Source organism: Lepisma saccharinum, chromosome 1 (assembly GCF_977018435.1).
Source record: "Lepisma saccharinum chromosome 1, izLepSacc3.1, whole genome shotgun sequence".
Lineage (NCBI taxonomy): Eukaryota > Metazoa > Arthropoda > Insecta > Zygentoma > Lepismatidae > Lepisma > Lepisma saccharinum.
In genome coordinates, this window is record NC_139229.1 from 104,553,422 (window position 1) to 104,573,590 (window position 20,169).

The window sequence follows — 20,169 nt, forward strand, 5'->3', positions numbered from 1 at the left end:
TGCCTAATGCTGAGGATTTCCCAATCGAACACATTCTGAATGTGTTTTAGGTCCTCCTTATTCACAGATAGCTAATCAGGACTGAACATACAGGTTAAAGTGGGATCCTAATCACTACGTGCCTCCACCAGGTATAGAACACTGAGCCCATTGAATACAAGGTGATGGACGTTATCACTGCGCCATTGGGGAGGCCAGAAACATTCTGGGTGTGATGTTACACCCGTGAAACCTACAGAAACAGAAGCAGCTTGCTGATGTCGCAACCCAACAATGATTGAATTCCGAGGATAGGGAACATAGTTATGTCACTGCGATACTTGAAACCATTGTACTTGACTTGGAACAAACACAAGTCGGTCTCTTCCCTCTATTACTGTTGTACAAATACAACCTTAGTGACAATGAAGTTCGACCAGTCACAAATATAGGAGTGCGTTGTGAAAGAAGGAGAACACATGCATATGCTGAACCTATTTTATTCAGCAGGCTACATGGAACAAAGGAAAACATAAATTTCCGCTGCAACGCAGCAATGTATGGTGTCCACACAAAATAAAACATTTTCGTCCATCTACACGTGACATTGAAGTTCGACCACTGTTAGAGGGGATCCTGTTTACCATGGTGTGATGCTGCCCCGTCGGCGAATAACTGTGGCAATGCGTCGGGGCATGCTGCGGACGAGTCGTTCAAGGTATTCCACATCGATGCGGTGCCATTCCTCCTGCAGGCAGGCGATAAGAGCAGCCACTGTCGTGTATCCCCTCTGTTGCACACGTCGCTTAAGAACACGCCACACATTCTCAATGGGTGAGAGGTCGGGACTCGATGGTGGCCATGGCAGAGTTCGCACGTGATGGCGAGTCAACCATTCTCTTGTCAGCCGCGCTGTATGAGGCCTGGCATTGTCGTGTTGAAAGATGAGACGCCGCCTGTGGAACAGGTGCCTTCGCACTGTGGGAAGATGCCGCTCCAGTATGCGTGTATAGGCGTGTGCATTCACAATGCCCTCACAGACGTGTAGTGGGCCAATCCCAGATGCCGTCATGCATCCCCATACCATCACTGACGCAGGTTTCTGTACCCGACGTGCATAACATTTTGCTTCATTCTGTTCCTCCTTCCGACAAGTGACTGTTTTCCGTATTTTCCCGTACACAACATTGAAAATGGATTCGTCCATCCACAAAACCCTGTTCCACTGCCGAAATGTCCATCCCCGGTACATTCGTGCCCACCGTAGTCGATTGCCTTTGTTCAACATGGAAAGGAAGGGTTTACGTTTCGCCTTGTACACTCGGTAACCGCATCGCTGTAGGTAACGGCGAATGGTTCTGGTTGACACTTCAATGTGAAAGCGTTCTCGAGTTCACAGTCGTAATTCGGCCACAGAAACATGATTGTTGGTCTGGATATAGCACGTAAATATCGGTAGGTCACGCACGCTCAGCAGGCATTTTCGACAAGGGGCTTACCTGGCTCTGTAGTACCCGTATTTTGGTGGTGTTTGATGATGCAGTGGACGGTTGACTTGGGTAAGTTCAGTTGGTGCCCTATTTCCCGTTCACTGAGTCCATCTCGTTGCAACTCCACCACTCTTCTCCTCACGGTGTTGTCAATAGGTTTTTGCCTGGCCATGGTGATGATGCACTGCAGTTCCTCATTGCACAGCACGCGCTTATATACGGCAGACTCCCTTATCGTGTCCGTGACGTCATGCTTCCGTCGAATGCGCCACTATCTGGAATTTTCCGTATGGGTCTGATGCCTGGTCGAAGTTCCATGTCACGCATATTGTTCCCTGTTTTCGTTCTTTACGTGACCTTGGGTGCAACATGCTTGGATCACGATTCTTGCCTGCTCACACGCCTCCTCTTACACACATGCGTCACTTCTGCGGGTCACCCATTCCACCGCCTATGCCTCTGTGCATTTAATCACGTATTCCTTTCTGGTCGAACTTCATTGTCACCAAGGTTGTACTTGCATTTTGGGACGAGGAGACTGCAGCATGATGCATCCTCACCTGCGTTGTTCACAGCACACCGGTACCTCTTCATTGTCTCACTGACTCGTATAAGAGAAATAATACCTTGGTTGTTTTCATTAGCTAGTGTCTTCGTTGCTGGCGTTGAAATAACATTCCTACTGGTCTTGGTGCAGCGTCTTCTAAGGATTATGCCCATGATCGTAGGAAAGCCACTGTAGCCATCAGAAACAACGTTAGCCCTTCCATCTGTTTTTCAGAAATAAATCTACATAAGAGATTGTAATGTTTTTGTGTATTTCATTGATACACAATGAAATAGGATAGAGCCACCATCCTTGTACACTAAAATTCTTCCATTTGTAACTTGTTGGTGTACGTATTTGGGTATTTCAAGACCTAATAGACTTGTCGGCTCTCCTCAACATACTTCGTGATTCGAATAATGCATGAGGATATGCACGAAGCTCGTAAGACATGACATCTTCCAGTGACACTGCAGTGGCAAAAGTCATCATTCTCTGAAAGGGGCTGCATCTACTGGTATATCCCCATCCGACAGGGCTCACAACAGCCTCAGAAAATCGTACGACTTTCACTTTGTTAACCTTTTGGCAGAATATTTGAACACCTCTTTCTCAATCATTTTGAAGACAATGTCCGTACCGATGTAATGCAATTCATCAAAATTAACTGGATCAGCTGTCCTGTACTAGTCTCAAAATTGCTACGTCCCCAGCTAGGAGTACGGAAACTCTTTTACACTCAGGGTGTTGCTGGGTTTAAGTAACACTTAATTCACTTAATCACTTAACATTTTATTAACAGTAAATTTATTTAACTAGAAACTAGTTAACGCACTGACTCTGCACGTTTAAAAAACACTTCCACTGATATATCTACTTTAGAAAAGCCTTGCAGAGGCAAATGTTTCCCTTAAATGTCAACTCTGCTATATGCAGCAGATTAGAAACAAGAAATAGTCGCAAGATTACTCACATAATACCTTGAAAAATCCAAACTTCGACTTACATTAAAATCATATTTCATTACATTAAAGACATCTTTTATTCATTTTTTTTATCACCAAACCGCAAGAAAGAAAGCGAAACTCTCACTTTTCCCATCGTTACCAACTCGCTTATTTTTGCGGAGTTGGCAACCTCACACAGAAAATTATCATATGACCATACAGGCCCTCCTATATGTGTGATAACACTTGAAATCTTATTTGACAATGAACAAATAACATTGGGTAAAACAAACATGTACATAAATTAAACACAGAACTAATAAGTCTTTTGCTACGATAAAACTTGGGTCGTTGCAAAATGGAATAGGGATATGGATTCTGGTCCTTCCGTCACTTTTTTATAATCATTACTATCCCCTGTTTGTCTACTTTCTGACATTCCATTGTGTTGTTCACTATTCTCCAACAGAACTATGGTATATTCTATTTTTGTATTGCTAAGTTATGGAGTCATTCCATGCCAAATCAACACAGAAATGTGCAATTTCAAACTTGACCATCTCCGATCTTCATGAAATTTTGGGAGTTGAAACTATGCATGGAATTTAGTAACTATGAAAATTTTTAGTTTAATTTGTCTTGTAATTGTTAAATTATTCAAGGTCAAATTTAGCAGAAATTGCCCTTTTTGAGCCCGCTTAGCTATACTAAATGTGCTGTAACTCCGCCCCTATTTCATCTAGGAAGCTTAAATGAAGCTTATTGTACAGGGAATTGAACAAGCTTTCCAGTGATATATAACAAGCCTACCTTTGGATAAAAATATAATTTTGTCACGTGACCTTGGTCTTTGACCTTGAATATCTCAAAACATGTCATCACCAAAAATCGTGAAAATATATATTTGATCTCTCATGCCATACTATAAAACATATCAAAAAATCATTCTGGGACTGCAATAGGATCAGAAGATACAAAATAATATGTGTAACTATGTGACTGATAAAAGCCCCATTACATGAGCTATGACGAGTGAAAAGTCTTTTAACACCCACTACAAAATGTAAAGGAGTTACCCTGGTCATGAAAGAAATAGGTTAGGCACATGGAGATCTCTAGCTGTGTGTTTCAACCGTAAGTCCGGCATATTGTTGACCGCCATATTGAATTCAACGCAAGAATTTCAAAGGAAAGGGGGTGATGTGATATATCAAATCAGGCTAGAATTTCACGAGAAATGAAGCGGCCAAGGTTTTTCCAACTTATCTCTAGCCAGCATAAAGTTATTACTGCATGCTTGTAACCATTTTCTCATTTTCGAGGTGTTAAAAACAAAGCATTAGAATGCTCGTAACGTGTTAGGAACTCGTCGAGATCACGCTAACATCTCGGGAGAGAAAGAAGTATACACACCATTGCATATGATTTTGATCAGCGACGTTCACCAAATAGTTGAATAGTGAGGAATATTGGGAAAAGTATCTCAAACAATTAGGTGACACTTCCTTTGGAATGTAAAATTCTTCAGTGACGAGGCAAATTTTTATGTTCACGGTGAAGTTAATAAAAAGAATATTCAATACCTGTGATTTGATAATCTACAGTAGACAGATCCCAGCCGAATGGTTGTTGCTGGTAAGCTAATGATGTGGTATAGTATATGGAGAATGGGAATGGTTGGTCCATATTCAACAACGGAACCTTAAATGGTGAGGGTTTCTTGGATTTGTTAAGTGAACAGGTTTTTCATCCTTGCTTATGGCACTTTTCCAGAGTTTTGAAACAGGAGAGAGACTGTGAACACACTATGTGGACATTTTAGCAATTTCTTCATGGTAAATTTCTAGGTAGATTGATGGTCAGACGGGGATCTATTAAAAGGCCTGCACATTCCCCAGATCTAACATCTTAGGAGGACTTTTACCTTCAGAAACATTTGAAGAGAATGGTGCCTGCACTAAAAGTCCGTGATATTTACCATCTGAGAGGAGGCATAGTTGCTGCTTGCGATGATGTTGCACCTGCTACATTGCCAAATGTTCTATGTGAGAGACGTCAACAAGGGTGCTCACAGGAATATTGACAACATTATAATGTGCATATATCGTAAGTGAAAGATATGCGTATAACTTTTTGCTGGCTAAACATAAGTTGAAAAAACCTTTGCGGCTTCATTTCTCTTGAAATTCTAGCCTGATTTGATATATCACATCACCCCCTTTCCTTTGAAATTTTAGCATTTAATTCAATATGGCGGTCAACAATGCTCTATCTCTGGAACGGTTCAAGATATTTTGTTGCTGATTTTTTTATTTGAAAGAGAATAATTTTCTGATTAAAATGAAAACCTCCGTTTGGAAATATGTGTCCAAGTTCTCTTGCTGTAGCCTTCTGATTTTTTTTTTGAAAAATCAATTTTTTTTCTTTCTTCAAAAATGACAATCCCCCCCAAAATGATTTTTTTACTGTTGATCAGTACCATACAGTACTACATTCCCTGAAAAGGAGAACTTCCACTTTCGAGTTTAACAGGTTTTATAAACAATGCTCATGTTTTAACTTCCTTGGCTAATTTCTTTATTGCAGTTTTTTAACTTTTTTGTCTCAAAAACACCAATCTCAAAAATTCTGGGAATTTTACAGGAGTTGTATATCTAAGGGTACTACATATCCTGAAAAGGAGAACACGCCACTTTGGTTCTGGAATTTTACATAATGTTTTTTTTTAAAAAAATCCACTCTCGGACCAATGTGTTCAATGTGATGGAATAAAAATGATCAATTAAACAAAGTTGGAGCTGGTGAAATGTTTTTATTCTTCTGGAGTTTCTTCCAGATAATTCTGTGTGTTTGGCCATGCATATAAAAGGGAGGACACATGAATTCACAGTTCAGTTGTCAACAGGCAAACAATGAGAGCAGTTCACCAAATTTGTGGTCCCAACAGTACCTCTAAGCTTTTGTGAGAATTCTGCTGATTGAGGTGTAATTGTTTTGTGGAAAGGACTGACTTTGAAATGTGTTTTGACTGGGCCCACAGGAGAGTGAAGTGTGCTGACTATTTGCATATCCCATAAAAGAATGATATATAAGACTAGCAAAAAACCAGACTTCCTTCAGGTTGGGAGTAATAGTGCTCATTTCAAGACTCTGTTTCAAAGTCAAGATGTTTCCAGTGAGGACTTTCTGTGTTCTAGATGTTTTGACACACTCCCATGGTGTGGATGATGAAGAATTTGTAACTGCAGAAGAAGAATTAGATTCCCTGAATCAGTCATCTATAGAGGTTGGTATTAGTCCTGTTAAGAAACCATGGTCAGTGAAGTCAGTCGTAAGCTGTATGTATGAAGAAAGCGCAGAGAAATTACTGAAGCTGTGGATGAGTACACCAAAACAAAACTGACCAAACTATTCAAAGTAGAAATTCCATCTGCAGAAGAAAATGAGCCAAAAGAAGCTTGTGCAACTTGCCGAGAATTTATATGAAACATCAATTCAGCTGTTGAATCGTGTGAATCCTATAATGAAAAGGTGCAAGTTCTAACAATAATCCCAGTGTCCCTTTCTAAGATACAAATTTTGCACCACATTCCGTCTGCAACAAAATACGTGGTGGACAAAACAAGAAATGTGAGGTCTGCGAAAGGAGTTTTTGGAAAACCGGGTCCCTATTATGGTCATCCTGTGAATGAAGCACATCTTCAAATTGCACAGTCATTTTATCTGATAGAAAACTGGGACTGTTCTCACCAGAGCGTCAACAAAAAAAAACTCTTTCACTATAACAGTTGCAGGAGAAAAAGTGGTGAAAGTGAAAAGATACATGACGAACAGTATTAACCACTTGCCTTACTAACCCGAATTATCTCAGATGTGGTGCTCTTCTGGCAAAATATTATCCCGAGTTATCTCGGAAACCTGAGGAATTTTGAATGTAATTTTTTTACCGGCCCGTACTAAGTCGGGCAAAACTTTCACGATGAATTGGGTAGGTGGAGTTAGTTGCAAGTCCGGCCAACAGATGTCTCGAGCGTGCACTATTTTTTGTGCCTGCCTTGAGGTGCCAAGAAGTGAAGAAAGACAACAGCTTTTCTGCATTGCGTGACATTCGGTTGCTTGCAAGAATGCATTGTTCGGTAGCGTTGATTCGGTTGGAACTTCCTCGTCCTTTTGGCAGCAAAATGAGTGATATAATCACAGACATAAGTGCATCAGAGTGTAGTGTAAGTCAATCGAAAGTTCGCATTCTGATGTTAGTTTGACGTCTGTACGAGTGTGGCAAGAACTTGATCCTGAATCTCCAGCACCAGCTCCACCACGCTTTCCGTTTTCTGCTCAACCACGTGCCAAGTTTGGTGTAGACGAAAGTAAGGGCTTGATACAATTTTTCGAACAGTACATTGATAATGATATTGTGACTCTAATAGTGAATGAAACGAGCACATTTGCAGTGCAAGAAGGGAATGCTACTTGGAATCAAGTAAGTGTGAACGAAATGTGAATTTTCCTTGCTCTTACAATACTACAAAGCATTGTAAAGAAACCCGACCTACAGTTTTATTGGACAAAAAATCCATTGTTGCTAACTCCATTTTTTTTCACAAACAATGAGCTACCGTCGTTTCCTTGATCAAAAGGTACCTTCATTTTTCAAACAATCAAACCTATGATGCAGCAATCCATCCAAATCCAAAGCTAAATAAAATATGGCCCATTATTGAACATCTGCGGCAGAAATTTCAAACACTTGTTACGCCAGAAAGAGAACTGTCTATTGACGAAAGTCTTCTTATGTTCAACGGAAGGTTGGGTTGGATTCAGTACATACCACTAAAAAGAGCGAGGTTTGGGATAAAGTCGTATATGCTTTGTGAATCAAAAAGTGGCTATGTTTGGGATATAATTGTTTACACTGGGAAAGATACACACTTCATGGAAGAATACAAAGATTTACCAGTGTCTTCCCGTGTTATGTCTTTCTCTTACATCCTCTTCTAAACCAGGGATTCAGCGTAACAATGGACAATTATTACAATTCACCCCAGCTGGCAGATATTCTTATATCAAACAAGACAGACGTTTATGGTACACTAAATACAAACAGAAATGACTTACCAAAGGAACTGAAAGTTACACGAGTTGAAAAGGGAGGAATCATAGGTTTCAGGAGGGGTAAAGTAACAGTTATGAAGTGGAACGACAAAAAATATGTTGGTCTATTGTCGAGTGTACGAGGGTCACTATTTATATTTTGAGCCTTGGCAACACTGATTGAAGTTAGGCACGATTTGACGTTTGCACGGAATCGTCTGGCATTATTGACCATAACGTACTTCAAATGTTTTGTCAATAGCTTGATTTGTGTTGTTTATGTTGCCTTGGAGATTGCGCGACAACAATAAAATGGAATTAACTCGTGAACATTTTCGTGCGATGATTTTTTAAGATTTTCGACGTGGATTATCAAGACAAGAGTGCATCGATCAACTTACTTCCACATTTGGCGATGAAGCCCCCCATCCTTTGCCACTGTGAAACACTGGTATAACGAATTTAATCTTGGCCGCCATTCGCTCACCGACGAGATTCGCGAAGGTCGTCCAAAATCAGTTGTTGTTCAAGAAAACATTGATGCTGTGCAAAACCTAATACTACAAGATCGCCATGTGACATACTGTGAGATTGAGGCAACCATAGGCATTAGTTCCACCAGCATATATAAAATATTACATGATCATTTAGCTGTGAGAAAGGTATGTTCTCGTTGGATCCCACACAATTTGACAAAAACTCAAAAAGACGCTCGCGTCAATTGGTGCAAACAAATGCTCAATAAATACAATCGTGGTGCTTCAAGAGACGTATATAAGATTGTAACAGGCGACGAATCATGGATATATGCATATGAGCTGGAACGTAAACAGCAGTCGACTGTATGGGTGTTTCAAGATGAACCCAATCCAACAAAAGATGTTCGCACTCGAAGCACATCGAAACAAATGGTTGCCTGTTTTTTCAGGAAAACTGGTCATGTGGCAACTGTGCCTTTAGAGGAACGTAGAACGGTCAACTCTGAATGGTACACAACAATTTGTTTGCCAGAGGTCTTTGGTCAAATACGGAAAACAAACAAACGCCGTCGGATCATTCTTCATCAAGACAATGCCAGCTGTCACACATCTCGTCTAACAACCGACTTTATGAACAGTCAAAAAATCGAATTGATGGGTCATCCGCCATACAGTCCTGATTTGGCACCCAATGACTTCTTCTTGTTCCCGAATGTCAAGAATAAATTGCGTGGACAACGATTTTCGTCGGCGGAAGACTCCGTTGATGCATTCAAAAACCATATTATGGAGGTGTCTCAAGAAGATTGGAAAAACTGCTTTGACAAATGGTTCGAACGAATGCAAAAGTGTATTGACCATAAAGGAGAATACTTCGAAAAACAATAAAGCAGTTTTCAATGCCAAATTCCTGTTTTTTCATTGTTAGGCTCAAAATATAAATAGTGACCCTCATACACACAGTTGATATGGTGAAAGTAAAGAGGCAGGGAGAAGCAAAATATAGACCTTGGGTTGTTATTGACTATAATGACACTATGGGTGGGGTGGATAGGGTAGGTCAGCATCTTGCTGATTATGCAACACCCAGAAAGCGTGGCAAAAAATACTATAAGAAGATTTTCCTACACCTTCTTGATCTGGCCATATGGAACTCGTTTGTTTTGTACACAAAATGTGGTGGAACAAAAACACACCTGGAATTCCGTCTGGAACTTGTGAATGACCTGATCAAGCAGAACCACACACCATCACTGTCACCAAGATTTGGACGACCAAGCATACATCCAAGTCCACTACGACTTTCAGGTCGTCAGTTCCTCGAGTATTTCAGGTCGTCAGTTCCTCGAGTATTTGCCACCCACTCCAAAGAAATCAAATCCTACGAAGCAGTGTTATGTGTGTTCAAGAGTACGTGATGCCCGGGGCAAAAAAATCAGAAGGGAATCCCGCTTCTACTGTCCTGACTGTAATGTGGGTTTGTGTGTAGTGCCCTGTTTCCGTGTATACCACACAGCACCTAGTGTCTGAAGTGAAATGCTACAGGTAGCAGAACACCTAAACGTTGGTAAAACTAACATTTTCAAATGAAAAAGAAAATTGTTGCTCCGAGTTTACTTGGGCTAGTAATTATGTGAGTGGTTTGTGAAAATAATAATTACTTTTTTTGTCTTTTGAAATCAATATTATATCATTTATAACATAAACAACATACCATTTTGTTCGGTGCATTATTGTTAGTAAATATCACAATTTATATCACATTTAACAGCTCCGAGTATACTCGGTTTAATAAAGGAATGCCTATTTGGAGTAGAATATTTTGATTATTTTTGATTGTTGTACCAAAAATCATTGTTAATGTAATTTTGCATGTAAAGTACAGGGAGGTTATTTCAGTCGTTCACCGCCAGCGTGACGGCCGTTCGGCAGACTCTTCATGCAACAGGTCCCGGCAAATTGCGTTCAGGAAGTCCGTAACAGAAACCGCTTGTTTTGTAATGTTTCCACTTTTCACAATTACAGTTACAATTACAATTGAAAGAAGCACGTACCTTGTCGCAAGGATGCTGGAAAAGGTGTCTTCCCAAATACAAATATTTCTGGCACCTTATTTCTGACAGAAAATCTTAGATTAGACATCGTTACTTTATCGTCAGTTGTCAGAAAGGGAAGACAGCATCCCGGCGCATAAAGCAAACCGAAAGCGTAAAATTATATTTAAAAGTAATAATAATGATGATCACTAACCTCCTGTGTTATAAGAGATGTTGAAAATGACCTCCTTTAACAGCAATACAACACGTTTCTTAGGTTCAAGAGATCCTGTCTATCGTAATTCCCTGACCACTTTTCTGCAAGAATTCGTTTTTACGTAATTATCGTACATAAAAACTCTCTGTTCAAGACTATATTTGTTTAACGACATAACTAATGAATGAATAACAATTAACACACAATAAAGCACTAGCACTAGCAATAACACAGTATAAAAAAACACGCGTAACTGATAAACGCAAACAGAAGTGAACATGAACGTACACTGACGTCTGGTAGCCGACAGTGTTGCTAACCATTTTTCGGCAATGTCCCTACAGACGTAGTCAAAATGTCCCTACAACTGACCAAATGTCCCTACGCCAAGTAAAGCGACTAAAAAAATTATCACCTCATGAGCATGCAAAACAGAAGATAAAATATACACATTTACTTACCAAATCTTTCTGCTCGGTGCTTCCACAATTAATGAAGGAGCGAATTTACATTTGCCTATCCTAACTTAACCTAACCGTACCTGGAAGCGGCCCCGGCGCCTACCCAGCGTCGAATAACATGGGTACCTGGGGGAAACCCTGGGGGGTAAAGGCGGTCAGGGGCGTGATGCTGATCACATCACCCCCACTCACGACCGGATCAAGAAAGTGTGGGGCGTTACCCTCACACCCCCTATACGCCTTCATGGCGTGGTGCTATGCACAGGGGAACACTTTACCTTTTTTGTACCTGAATGGTTCGTGGGGCTATCCGTCAATGGTTTGTTGGGCTACCCGTTTTTCGAGCCCAAATTTTAACTATGTTTGCCTTGCCTAACCTAACTTAACCTAACCTTACCGAGAATGCTCAGTGGGGCTATTCCTGAATGGTTTTGCGGTAATTGTGATTACGAACCGATAAAAAATATTTTTTTCGTAGCACTTTAACATCATCGAAGACGCCATTTTAGTATCCTGCAATTTTATGATTGATGTAATGTTGCCAAATTTACCTGTAATCAAATCAGTTCTTCTACATCGTGATTGTCGCTGTCACATGTAAGCACGTTCTTTGGGCAATATACTGAAATGAATAAGTTTATTAATTAGCCCTCCTGCACACTCCACCTAACAATCTGTATAACATTAACAACTTTTTTACTGTTCTCTTCCGCTATTCTTACACAATCCATGCTCTCCAAGTATGAAATCAACAGTGTGGCAACGCTGTAGACAGCGTAACTAATTGTAATTTGTTCATATCAACAAATATGGCTACCATACTTGTATACGGAGAATCATTGCGAGAATTGAAATGCTTATTTTACAACTTCTACACGTTAATTAACATTTTTTTCCCCTCACCCCAACATGTTAACTTGAGATAAATCATCACGAATAATTATTTCGTGGGAACTTTTCTAACGATGGAAGCGGCCCCGGCGCCCACCCAGCGTTGAATAACATGGGTACCTGGGGGAAACCCTGGGGGGTAAAGGCGGTCAGGGGCGTCATGCTGATCACATCACCCCCAATCACGACCGGATCAAGAAAGTGTGGGGCGTTACCCCCACACCCCCTATACGCCTTCATGGCGTGGTGCTAAGCACAGGGGAGCACTTTACCTTTTTTGAGTATAAGACGTAGCATAGAAATTACAGAAGGGTCCGGTATTGTAAATTCTTGCCTTAATGAATAATAGGGGTGTGCGGGACAGAATTTTTTGGGTCGGGACGGGATCGGGACGGTAATTTTTTTAAATCCCGACATTCGGGACTGAAAAATTTGCAATTTCCCGACCAAGTCGGAAAATTTTCGGGACGGGAAATGTTCGAAATTTCCCGAAGCACTGGAAATCTCGAATTTTACAAGTCATTTTCACTTTAAGTGATTGTTTTTGCATTTCTAGAATAAAAACTTACAATTTTCGATAAGTTCCAGAAACTTACAAGGCAGAAAACGTCGAGAATTAACGACTTTTTAAAGTAAAGGATCCCGCACACCCCTAATGAATAACGTTGAGTCGTTTACTGTTGATTATGTTATTTGAAGTCATACATGCTGCTGCTGTGCAGAGATAGATGTTGGTTGGTGATGCTGTATTTCCTGCAGTCTTTAACGATTCTGGTCCCATTTTATTTCCCTTTTTTGTTTTTGTATCACTTAACATTGAAAATATTCTTTCCGTTTCCGCTTTAGAATGTGGCAATGTTAGCACTATTTTCGCGAGAGTGGAAATGTTTTCAAAAAGGAACTTGCCTTGAAAGTTTTTGGTAACCGATAACATGTTCCAAAATTCTGATGGAGATTTGTTAGTTAGTTCTTTTTTCTCCTCTTCGCTAAAGTATCTAGATAAACTAATTCATAAAATGTCATTTACCGAGATTGAAAAAAGTACCTACGTTTTCCCTCATTTGGCAAAATCTGTCCCTACGTTCCTACGCGGGCGAAATTTAGTGAAAAGTCCCTATGCTTAGGGACATGTCCCTACGGTTGGCATCACTGCCGACACGTGCAGTATGAAGCGCCCTCTCGCGGCTGACAACTCACCCAACCCCCGATAAGCTGCCGGCGCTGTCGCGACAACTGAGGATAAAGTAGCGATGACTAATCTAAGATTAGATGTCAGAAATATGGTGCCAGAAATATTTGTATTTGAGAGGACACCTTTTCCAGCATACTTGCGACAAGGTACGTGCTTATTTCAATTGTAATTGTAACTGTAATTGTGAAAAGTGGAAACATTAGAAAACAAGCGGTTTCTGTTACGGACTTCCTGAACGCAATTTGCCGGGACCTGTTGCATGAAGAGTCTGCCGAACGGCCGTCACTCTGGCGGTGAACGACTGAAATAACCTCCCTGTAGTAGTAAAATATAAAATAAAAAAACTGAAATTTTGACATCAATTTGGAAAAAAAGTCGTAAGGCAAGTAGTTAAAGAAACTTTCGCCATATATAAGAAGTAACATTCAGTATTCCACATTGGAAGATCAAATTTTTTTGCACTACGACCTAAATGGGTGGTTCCACACCCACCTAGAGATGTCTGTCTGTGTGTGTATTGTGCCAATTTTGAATTTTGCGTGGTAACTTTGAAGAACTTACTTGAAGGTGTGACACATAACACCTTGGTTGGATGAGTGAAGTCTTTAGTGGTCTGTGATGTAGAGCGAGAGACCTGTTTGTTTCAGGAATGTGGTGACTGCCCTGGAAAGGGAGGACTTGCCTTACAGACACTTGGTCTGGAAAACATGACAGAGGACACTTCAGAAGTTACATATGCAACATGGGTTGACCTTCCTTGACGAACTTGGGAAATGGATAGTGAAAGCAGTAACACACCAACATCTGAAGAAATTGTTTGAATTGACTAACTTGCTTGTGCCAATGGAGTGGGTAAACAGTGCTACTGGTCAGGGGAAGGGGCCTTGCGATGGTGTAGGAGGCCTACTGATGCAACATGCTACAAAATATTTCCAACCCAAGTACAGCTGCAATTCAGAATGCCGAGGATTTTACAAGAGTGGTGAAGTCATACACATCAACAGCCCTCATATTGTTGCTCAAAGAGGAAGTTGATGAATTCCGCCAGCAGAAAATAAAAGCATGATCCAACCAAACTACCCCTGTGAAAGGAATTCAGAAGACACATGTCTGGACTCACAAGTGATGGGCTAACCTATATTGCACGAACTTTAAAATGCAAGAAAGAAAAAAAATTAATATGTCCAACCAAGATCTCGGAAACGGAAGGAGAATATTCAGATTTACAACCCACAAAGAGGGATGTTTGTGGCCTGTGTGTATGTCTGTGACTGGTGGATTGCAGAGGTTATAGATATCAGTTGTGAGTTAAATTAAATTGTTGTGAACTTTGCTACCACATGAACCGGCTGCTGGATACAGATTTCCAGCTTCAAGACACCAACACCACACCATCACTTCCAATTCGCTATGTTTTAAAGATTGTGGGTGCCCCAGTTCCTGTTGGTTCAACAGGATGGCATCACTCAATATCAAAGGAAGATACTGATACAGTTGAACAATTTTTTAGTTCATTGAATTGCTACGTTTCTACAGTTTCTTCATAGGGACAGTGTGTCCCTGTATCTCTGTGCATTTATGATATTTTCATAAAATATTGGCCCTGTAAGTCTGTATGCATTTACTGCGCACAAAACACCGATTTTCTGGTCATGCAAAGGAGTTTCGTGTATAAAATTTTGTTTATCCGAGCTCCAATACCTGTTATTCTGTGACGCAACATGGCCCCTTAAGTGGAACCATGCTTTGTCAGAGAAGAATATTAAACGTGGATCAAATACCCTACCATGAACATTCCCCAAAATCCAGTTACAGAAATTTACCTGACTCTGATTATCACGTGGTTACAATTCCTGGACAACAGTGACCTTGTACGGTTTCAGTTTTAAAATTTTGGTAACTCACCATGCTGTTGTTTCAGAAATTCCTGTTTTCTGTGCAAGTCGTCAAGAGTAATTTCTGAGGAGAATGTTCTAATGTTTCTCTGACTTCGTTCAATTTATCCTCGGTAATTACATTCTGTTTTGCCGTTCTCTTCTTATCGAGAATAGATCCTGTTTCCTTGAATTTGTTCACAAAGTTTCGCACGGTATTTCTGTGTGGAACAGACACACCTGGGAATTCTGTTGAAAATCGTCTACAAACATTCCCACAAGAATTTGTAATCACATACGAATCATACATAAAAACTTTTTGTTGTAATGTGTAGGCCTACGTATGTGCCATTATTAAAACTATAGCAAAATGCAAATAACACTTAACAAACACTTTACAGAACAATAGAAAATCGCAAGACCACTTGTAACACGTAACCACTTTAAAAATACGACTGAACTGAGATCGCGAAATGAAATGGAATGGGGTTAAGAAAGATATCTACAAGTTATGCTCGAAGCCATGTGTTTCAGTTGGCACTCTGGCACCACGAGCTGTTAGGAAACTTAAGTGCCCTTTTAGCGTGTCTTGTTACCAAAGCTATGCGAAATTAAAAAAAAAAAAACATGCCAAAGAAGGTGTGGATGGACGAGAATAATATTTCCAACATCCCCTGTGACAATTAATGTGCTTATTTTGAATTATAACTATAATTCTGAGAACTTGAAGTCATTTCGAAGCTAGCTGTTTCCATAGCGGAGATATCGCATACGATTTGACGGGAGTTGGCATCCGGGTGGCCACCAAGCCTGCCGCCATCAGGTGCCCAAAGGGGAAAGGAGCACCATGTTGTATCTCTTGTCCATGGTCCAATTTTTTCTTACAAATCATGCACAATTTAGAGATTTCCATTCTTAAAAGGCAAAATATAATTTGACACAACAAGAAACACAAATTGTAAGTCATATCACAAAAAAAATATTAAAAGGCATTCACAAATAAACATAAAATATTAGGAAATTTCCAATAGGTAGTCTGCCATTTTGAAATCCGTTTTGGGGAGTTTTCCTGTGGTCCGATTTTGGATATGTTATTCAGCAATGATTTCTGAGCTAGAAATACTTTAAAATGCTTCTGAAGCAATTTTGCCCAGGTTTAGGTCAAAATTGCTTTAGTTTACCTGGACTATATATGAATTTCAAATTTATACTGAAAAAATAACATAATTTCGTAAAATCATTGATAAAATTTCTGATGTACTATTAATACTGATTTTTATATCATGATAAATAACATAATTTTTGATTAATGGTTATTTTATAAAATGAATTTCTTAAAGGAGTGACAATTTTCTAGTCTGGTCATTGAATTTACACTGAAGTTGGTTTTTTAAGTCCACTTTTATGTGCAGTTTGGCCAATTGGTACTGGATCTACAGTTGTAAGTGGAATCTGAAGCACTTCACTGTGACTCCACTGGAAATCAAACCGGAGTCAGCTTGATTGGAAAGCTACCTTGTTAGCCACTATGCTATTGAAAGGCCATGATATATTTTTGTTACCTAATATAACAATACAATTTTAGGATGAAAAGAGAATGAATTGAACAAATTTAAAAATCTACATTGAACACATTTTGTCTATGTGTAGAAGCTGTATACACTGATTACAGATCATTCTAGATTCTTTTGCATTTTTGTGAGGAGTATCTAACATTAAATGAACTCTGTTAATGTAAGTTACATGTTTCTGGTTCCATTTTCATTATTAAGAACCAATTTACAGTTATCCTTCCAGAGGTCGTGGTCGTGGCCCACATGACTATGGACCTCCAAGGGGACCACCACCACCGGGCCCTCCAGGGCCACCTGGCCATCCAGGACCTGGCCCACCAAGATTTCGCGGGAGAGGCGGATACGGACCACGGCCCCCGTTCAGAGGACCACCACCTCCACCACCACATTTTGGACCAAGGGGTCCTAGATTTCGAGGACCTCCACCGTTTGATCCTAACTGGGGTCCCATGCCACCACCTCCTCCTGGAATGCATCCACCACCAGGAATGATGGGACCACCACCACCAGGGATGGTAAGCTTTGCTCCATATCCTCCTATTTATAACAAGAAAGTTGACTAGAAATTAGAATAGTACTAAAAATAAGTTTTTTTCCTCGTGAAAATGATGCTGAGAATGACATTTCTTCACTCAAATGCAAACAATACTATATTTGCTAAGTATGTCTCTGTATAATGTGTATTTGCAATGCTTTCATTGCAGCCTCAGCGTTCATTTTATGTGCAGTCAGGAACAGATTGCTGTTATAGAATCATTAAAACATAACATTTTGTATAATTCATATTTCTCTATAACAGACAAACCAGATAGTGGTAAAAATCAAGTGGTAACACATGATGCAAGGTTATTTTCAGGATAGTGTCTAAGTTATGAGAATGTCAACATGTTTTTAAGTATGTCTGTAATTACCAACTTTCTCCTGACTGTACAAAGACATTTCAGTAGGATGAGTGAAATTCTCATGTACTGTATCTCCTACATACAGTAGAAAATGGCAGTGTTCTGACTCTTGAACTTTCATATCTATTTGTGTACTGAGGAGGAAACATCAGAAATTCTGTAGCTTCACTACCAGGCCTTCTTCCTGGTGGAAAGTTTTGTTGTAAGTGCAACGGCATGGATGAAATTCAAGATAGAAATAAACTTAGGGTTCAATGCTAATTTTCCACATCCAAGATAGAAATAAACTTAGGGTTCAGTGCATGAATGTAGAAAAGATGGGGCACTATTGTGCTTCTTGCTACTGCTGTCATTTCCTCAGTCTAAAAATATTTTCTATACCAAGTTAAAGCAAGGAACACCTCAGAAAGGTCTGGATATTCATTAACATACTGGTAATGTGCGAATTACTCACAATTAAATATAAACTTTAGGTTAAAAGATTAAAAATCGGCAACTTACGTGTGTGAGTATGAGATTTTTCTTACTACGTTTCGGAGGTTACACTACCTCCTTCTTCAGGTTGAAACGATGTTATTCAGACACCTGACATGGTGCCTCGTCGTGAAAGTGAAGGTTAAGGATTTAGGTTAAAAAGTTGCTTGAAGGACACTTTCTAAAAAAGAATATAAATTACACATCTAAAACCGCGCAATACTATAAAAACAAAAGAACATCCAAGGCTGAAGTCGCCGACTTCAGCCTTGGATGTTATTTTGTTTTTATAGTATTGCGCGGTTTTAGATGTGTAATTTATATTCTTTTTTAGAAAGTGTCCTTCAAGCAACTTTTTAACCTAAATCCTTAACCTTCACTTTCACGACGAGGCACCATGTCAGGTGTCTGAATAACATCGTTTCAACCTGAAGAAGGAGGTAGTGTAACCTCCGAAACGTAGTAAGAAAAATCTCATACTCACACACGTAAGTTGCCGATTTTTAATCTTTTAACCTAAAGTTTATGGATATTCATTGTAAAAGAATACCTGGGAAGGTGGAAATGTTGATTTTTAAAGTTTATTTGCAAGTTCTCAGCTTGTCATTTAGGATGTTAAATATTATAGTGCAAATATTTTTTCATGTAGCCCCCACCTCACATGATGGGACATATGGGAATGCCTCCCCCAGGACCATACGGGCCACCACCACCAATGGGAGGACCACCACCACCCCAGCAGCAGCAACAGCAGGGGCAGCTGCAGTCGTCTGCAGGGAACACACAGACCACTAATTCAATGGTTAGTAAATTGTCACAGTCATGTTGAAATATAGATGCAGAATCATAGTTTTAGCTTGTGATATTTTGTTTTAACTCGTTACGTACCTTAGAGAAGTATAAATGTGTGTGTGTTGCAGTGCTGGAATGGCTTTTGCATTATCGCAACTAAAGGATGATAAGTTTTGAAGCAGCTTACGTAGTGAATTCCAGGTTATAATATTTCGGATTTTATTTGTTACTAGGGTTGGCCACAAAATCTGGATAATAAATATCTGGATTTCAAATGATCCGATTGGCCATCCCTAGTACTTACCTATGCTCCATTCCTTCTGGCTCCTCATGGGTTTGAGCTCCTTTGTTTCTGCATTCTGATTTACTCAAAGATGGCCACTAGCTCAATGATAGTAGTACCAGATAAGATAAGAATACCAAAAGGATGGTGCAGTTTCTGTGTTCTACCAAGACTGTTCGACAGTTATACCTATAACATTCCTTGCAATCGCTAGATATGTGACTTTTGCTTCTTTACAGAGAGTGATAACGCTTGTGTAGCTACAATAAACCGTCAAAGATTGTGACATTTCATGGCATGTTCAGTCTAAACCTTTTGAATAGGTTTTTTTAATCAATTCACGGTTATACAATAACTTTAAAATACTTAGGTTTTTCATGTGGTTTCTGGGAGTTTTCTTCGTGGCTGCAACTGCATCACAGTAAGTACACCATCCTTTGAACCTTTATATCGTAAAGAATATGTAATAGTATCATATTCTTTCCAATTGTCCTGAATTCTACGTTGCTAGATGATACAATGGAAGCCCAATTTCACATTCTCGGATTTTGTATTTTTCCCGCATAATATATTCATTCTTAATAGACAATTTTCCCAAATTTTGCATTCCCCCCCCCCACATTTGTTATCTGAAAACAAAATCTAGGTTCCACTACAGTCTTTTCTTTCTTGTTTTGAGTTTTTACATCACTTGTAGTGTGTGTGCCAGCTGAACGTAATGCAGGCATTATGAAATGTGCCTACCATGGGTTACCAAATTAGAACTGCAAATTCTCCTATTGTGTTGGTGACATTGAGTCTGAGAATATTTATCATCAGATGACATTTTTCAATTTTCCCAACTTTCATATGCTTTTCCTATTTACTGTTTATTATCTATATATATATATATTCACTACTACAAATAGATTTTCATTATTATTTGCTGTTTTTCCTACAT

The 20,169-nt window shown here is 39.6% G+C and overlaps 1 protein-coding gene across 3 annotated transcripts in view; it reads left to right on the top strand.

Moving 5' to 3' along the window:
- The window catches only part of LOC145998946 (transcription elongation regulator 1-like), a 137,061-nt gene that overhangs the window by 10,094 nt on the left and 106,798 nt on the right, over positions 1–20,169 (top strand). For all 3 annotated transcript variants that reach the window (XM_083135765.1, XM_083135775.1, XM_083135784.1), the window contains 2 exons: positions 16,990–17,293; positions 18,804–18,956. In XM_083135765.1, the coding sequence (XP_082991891.1) occupies positions 16,990–17,293; positions 18,804–18,956 (457 nt within the window). The remainder of the gene's footprint in view (positions 1–16,989; positions 17,294–18,803; positions 18,957–20,169) is intronic.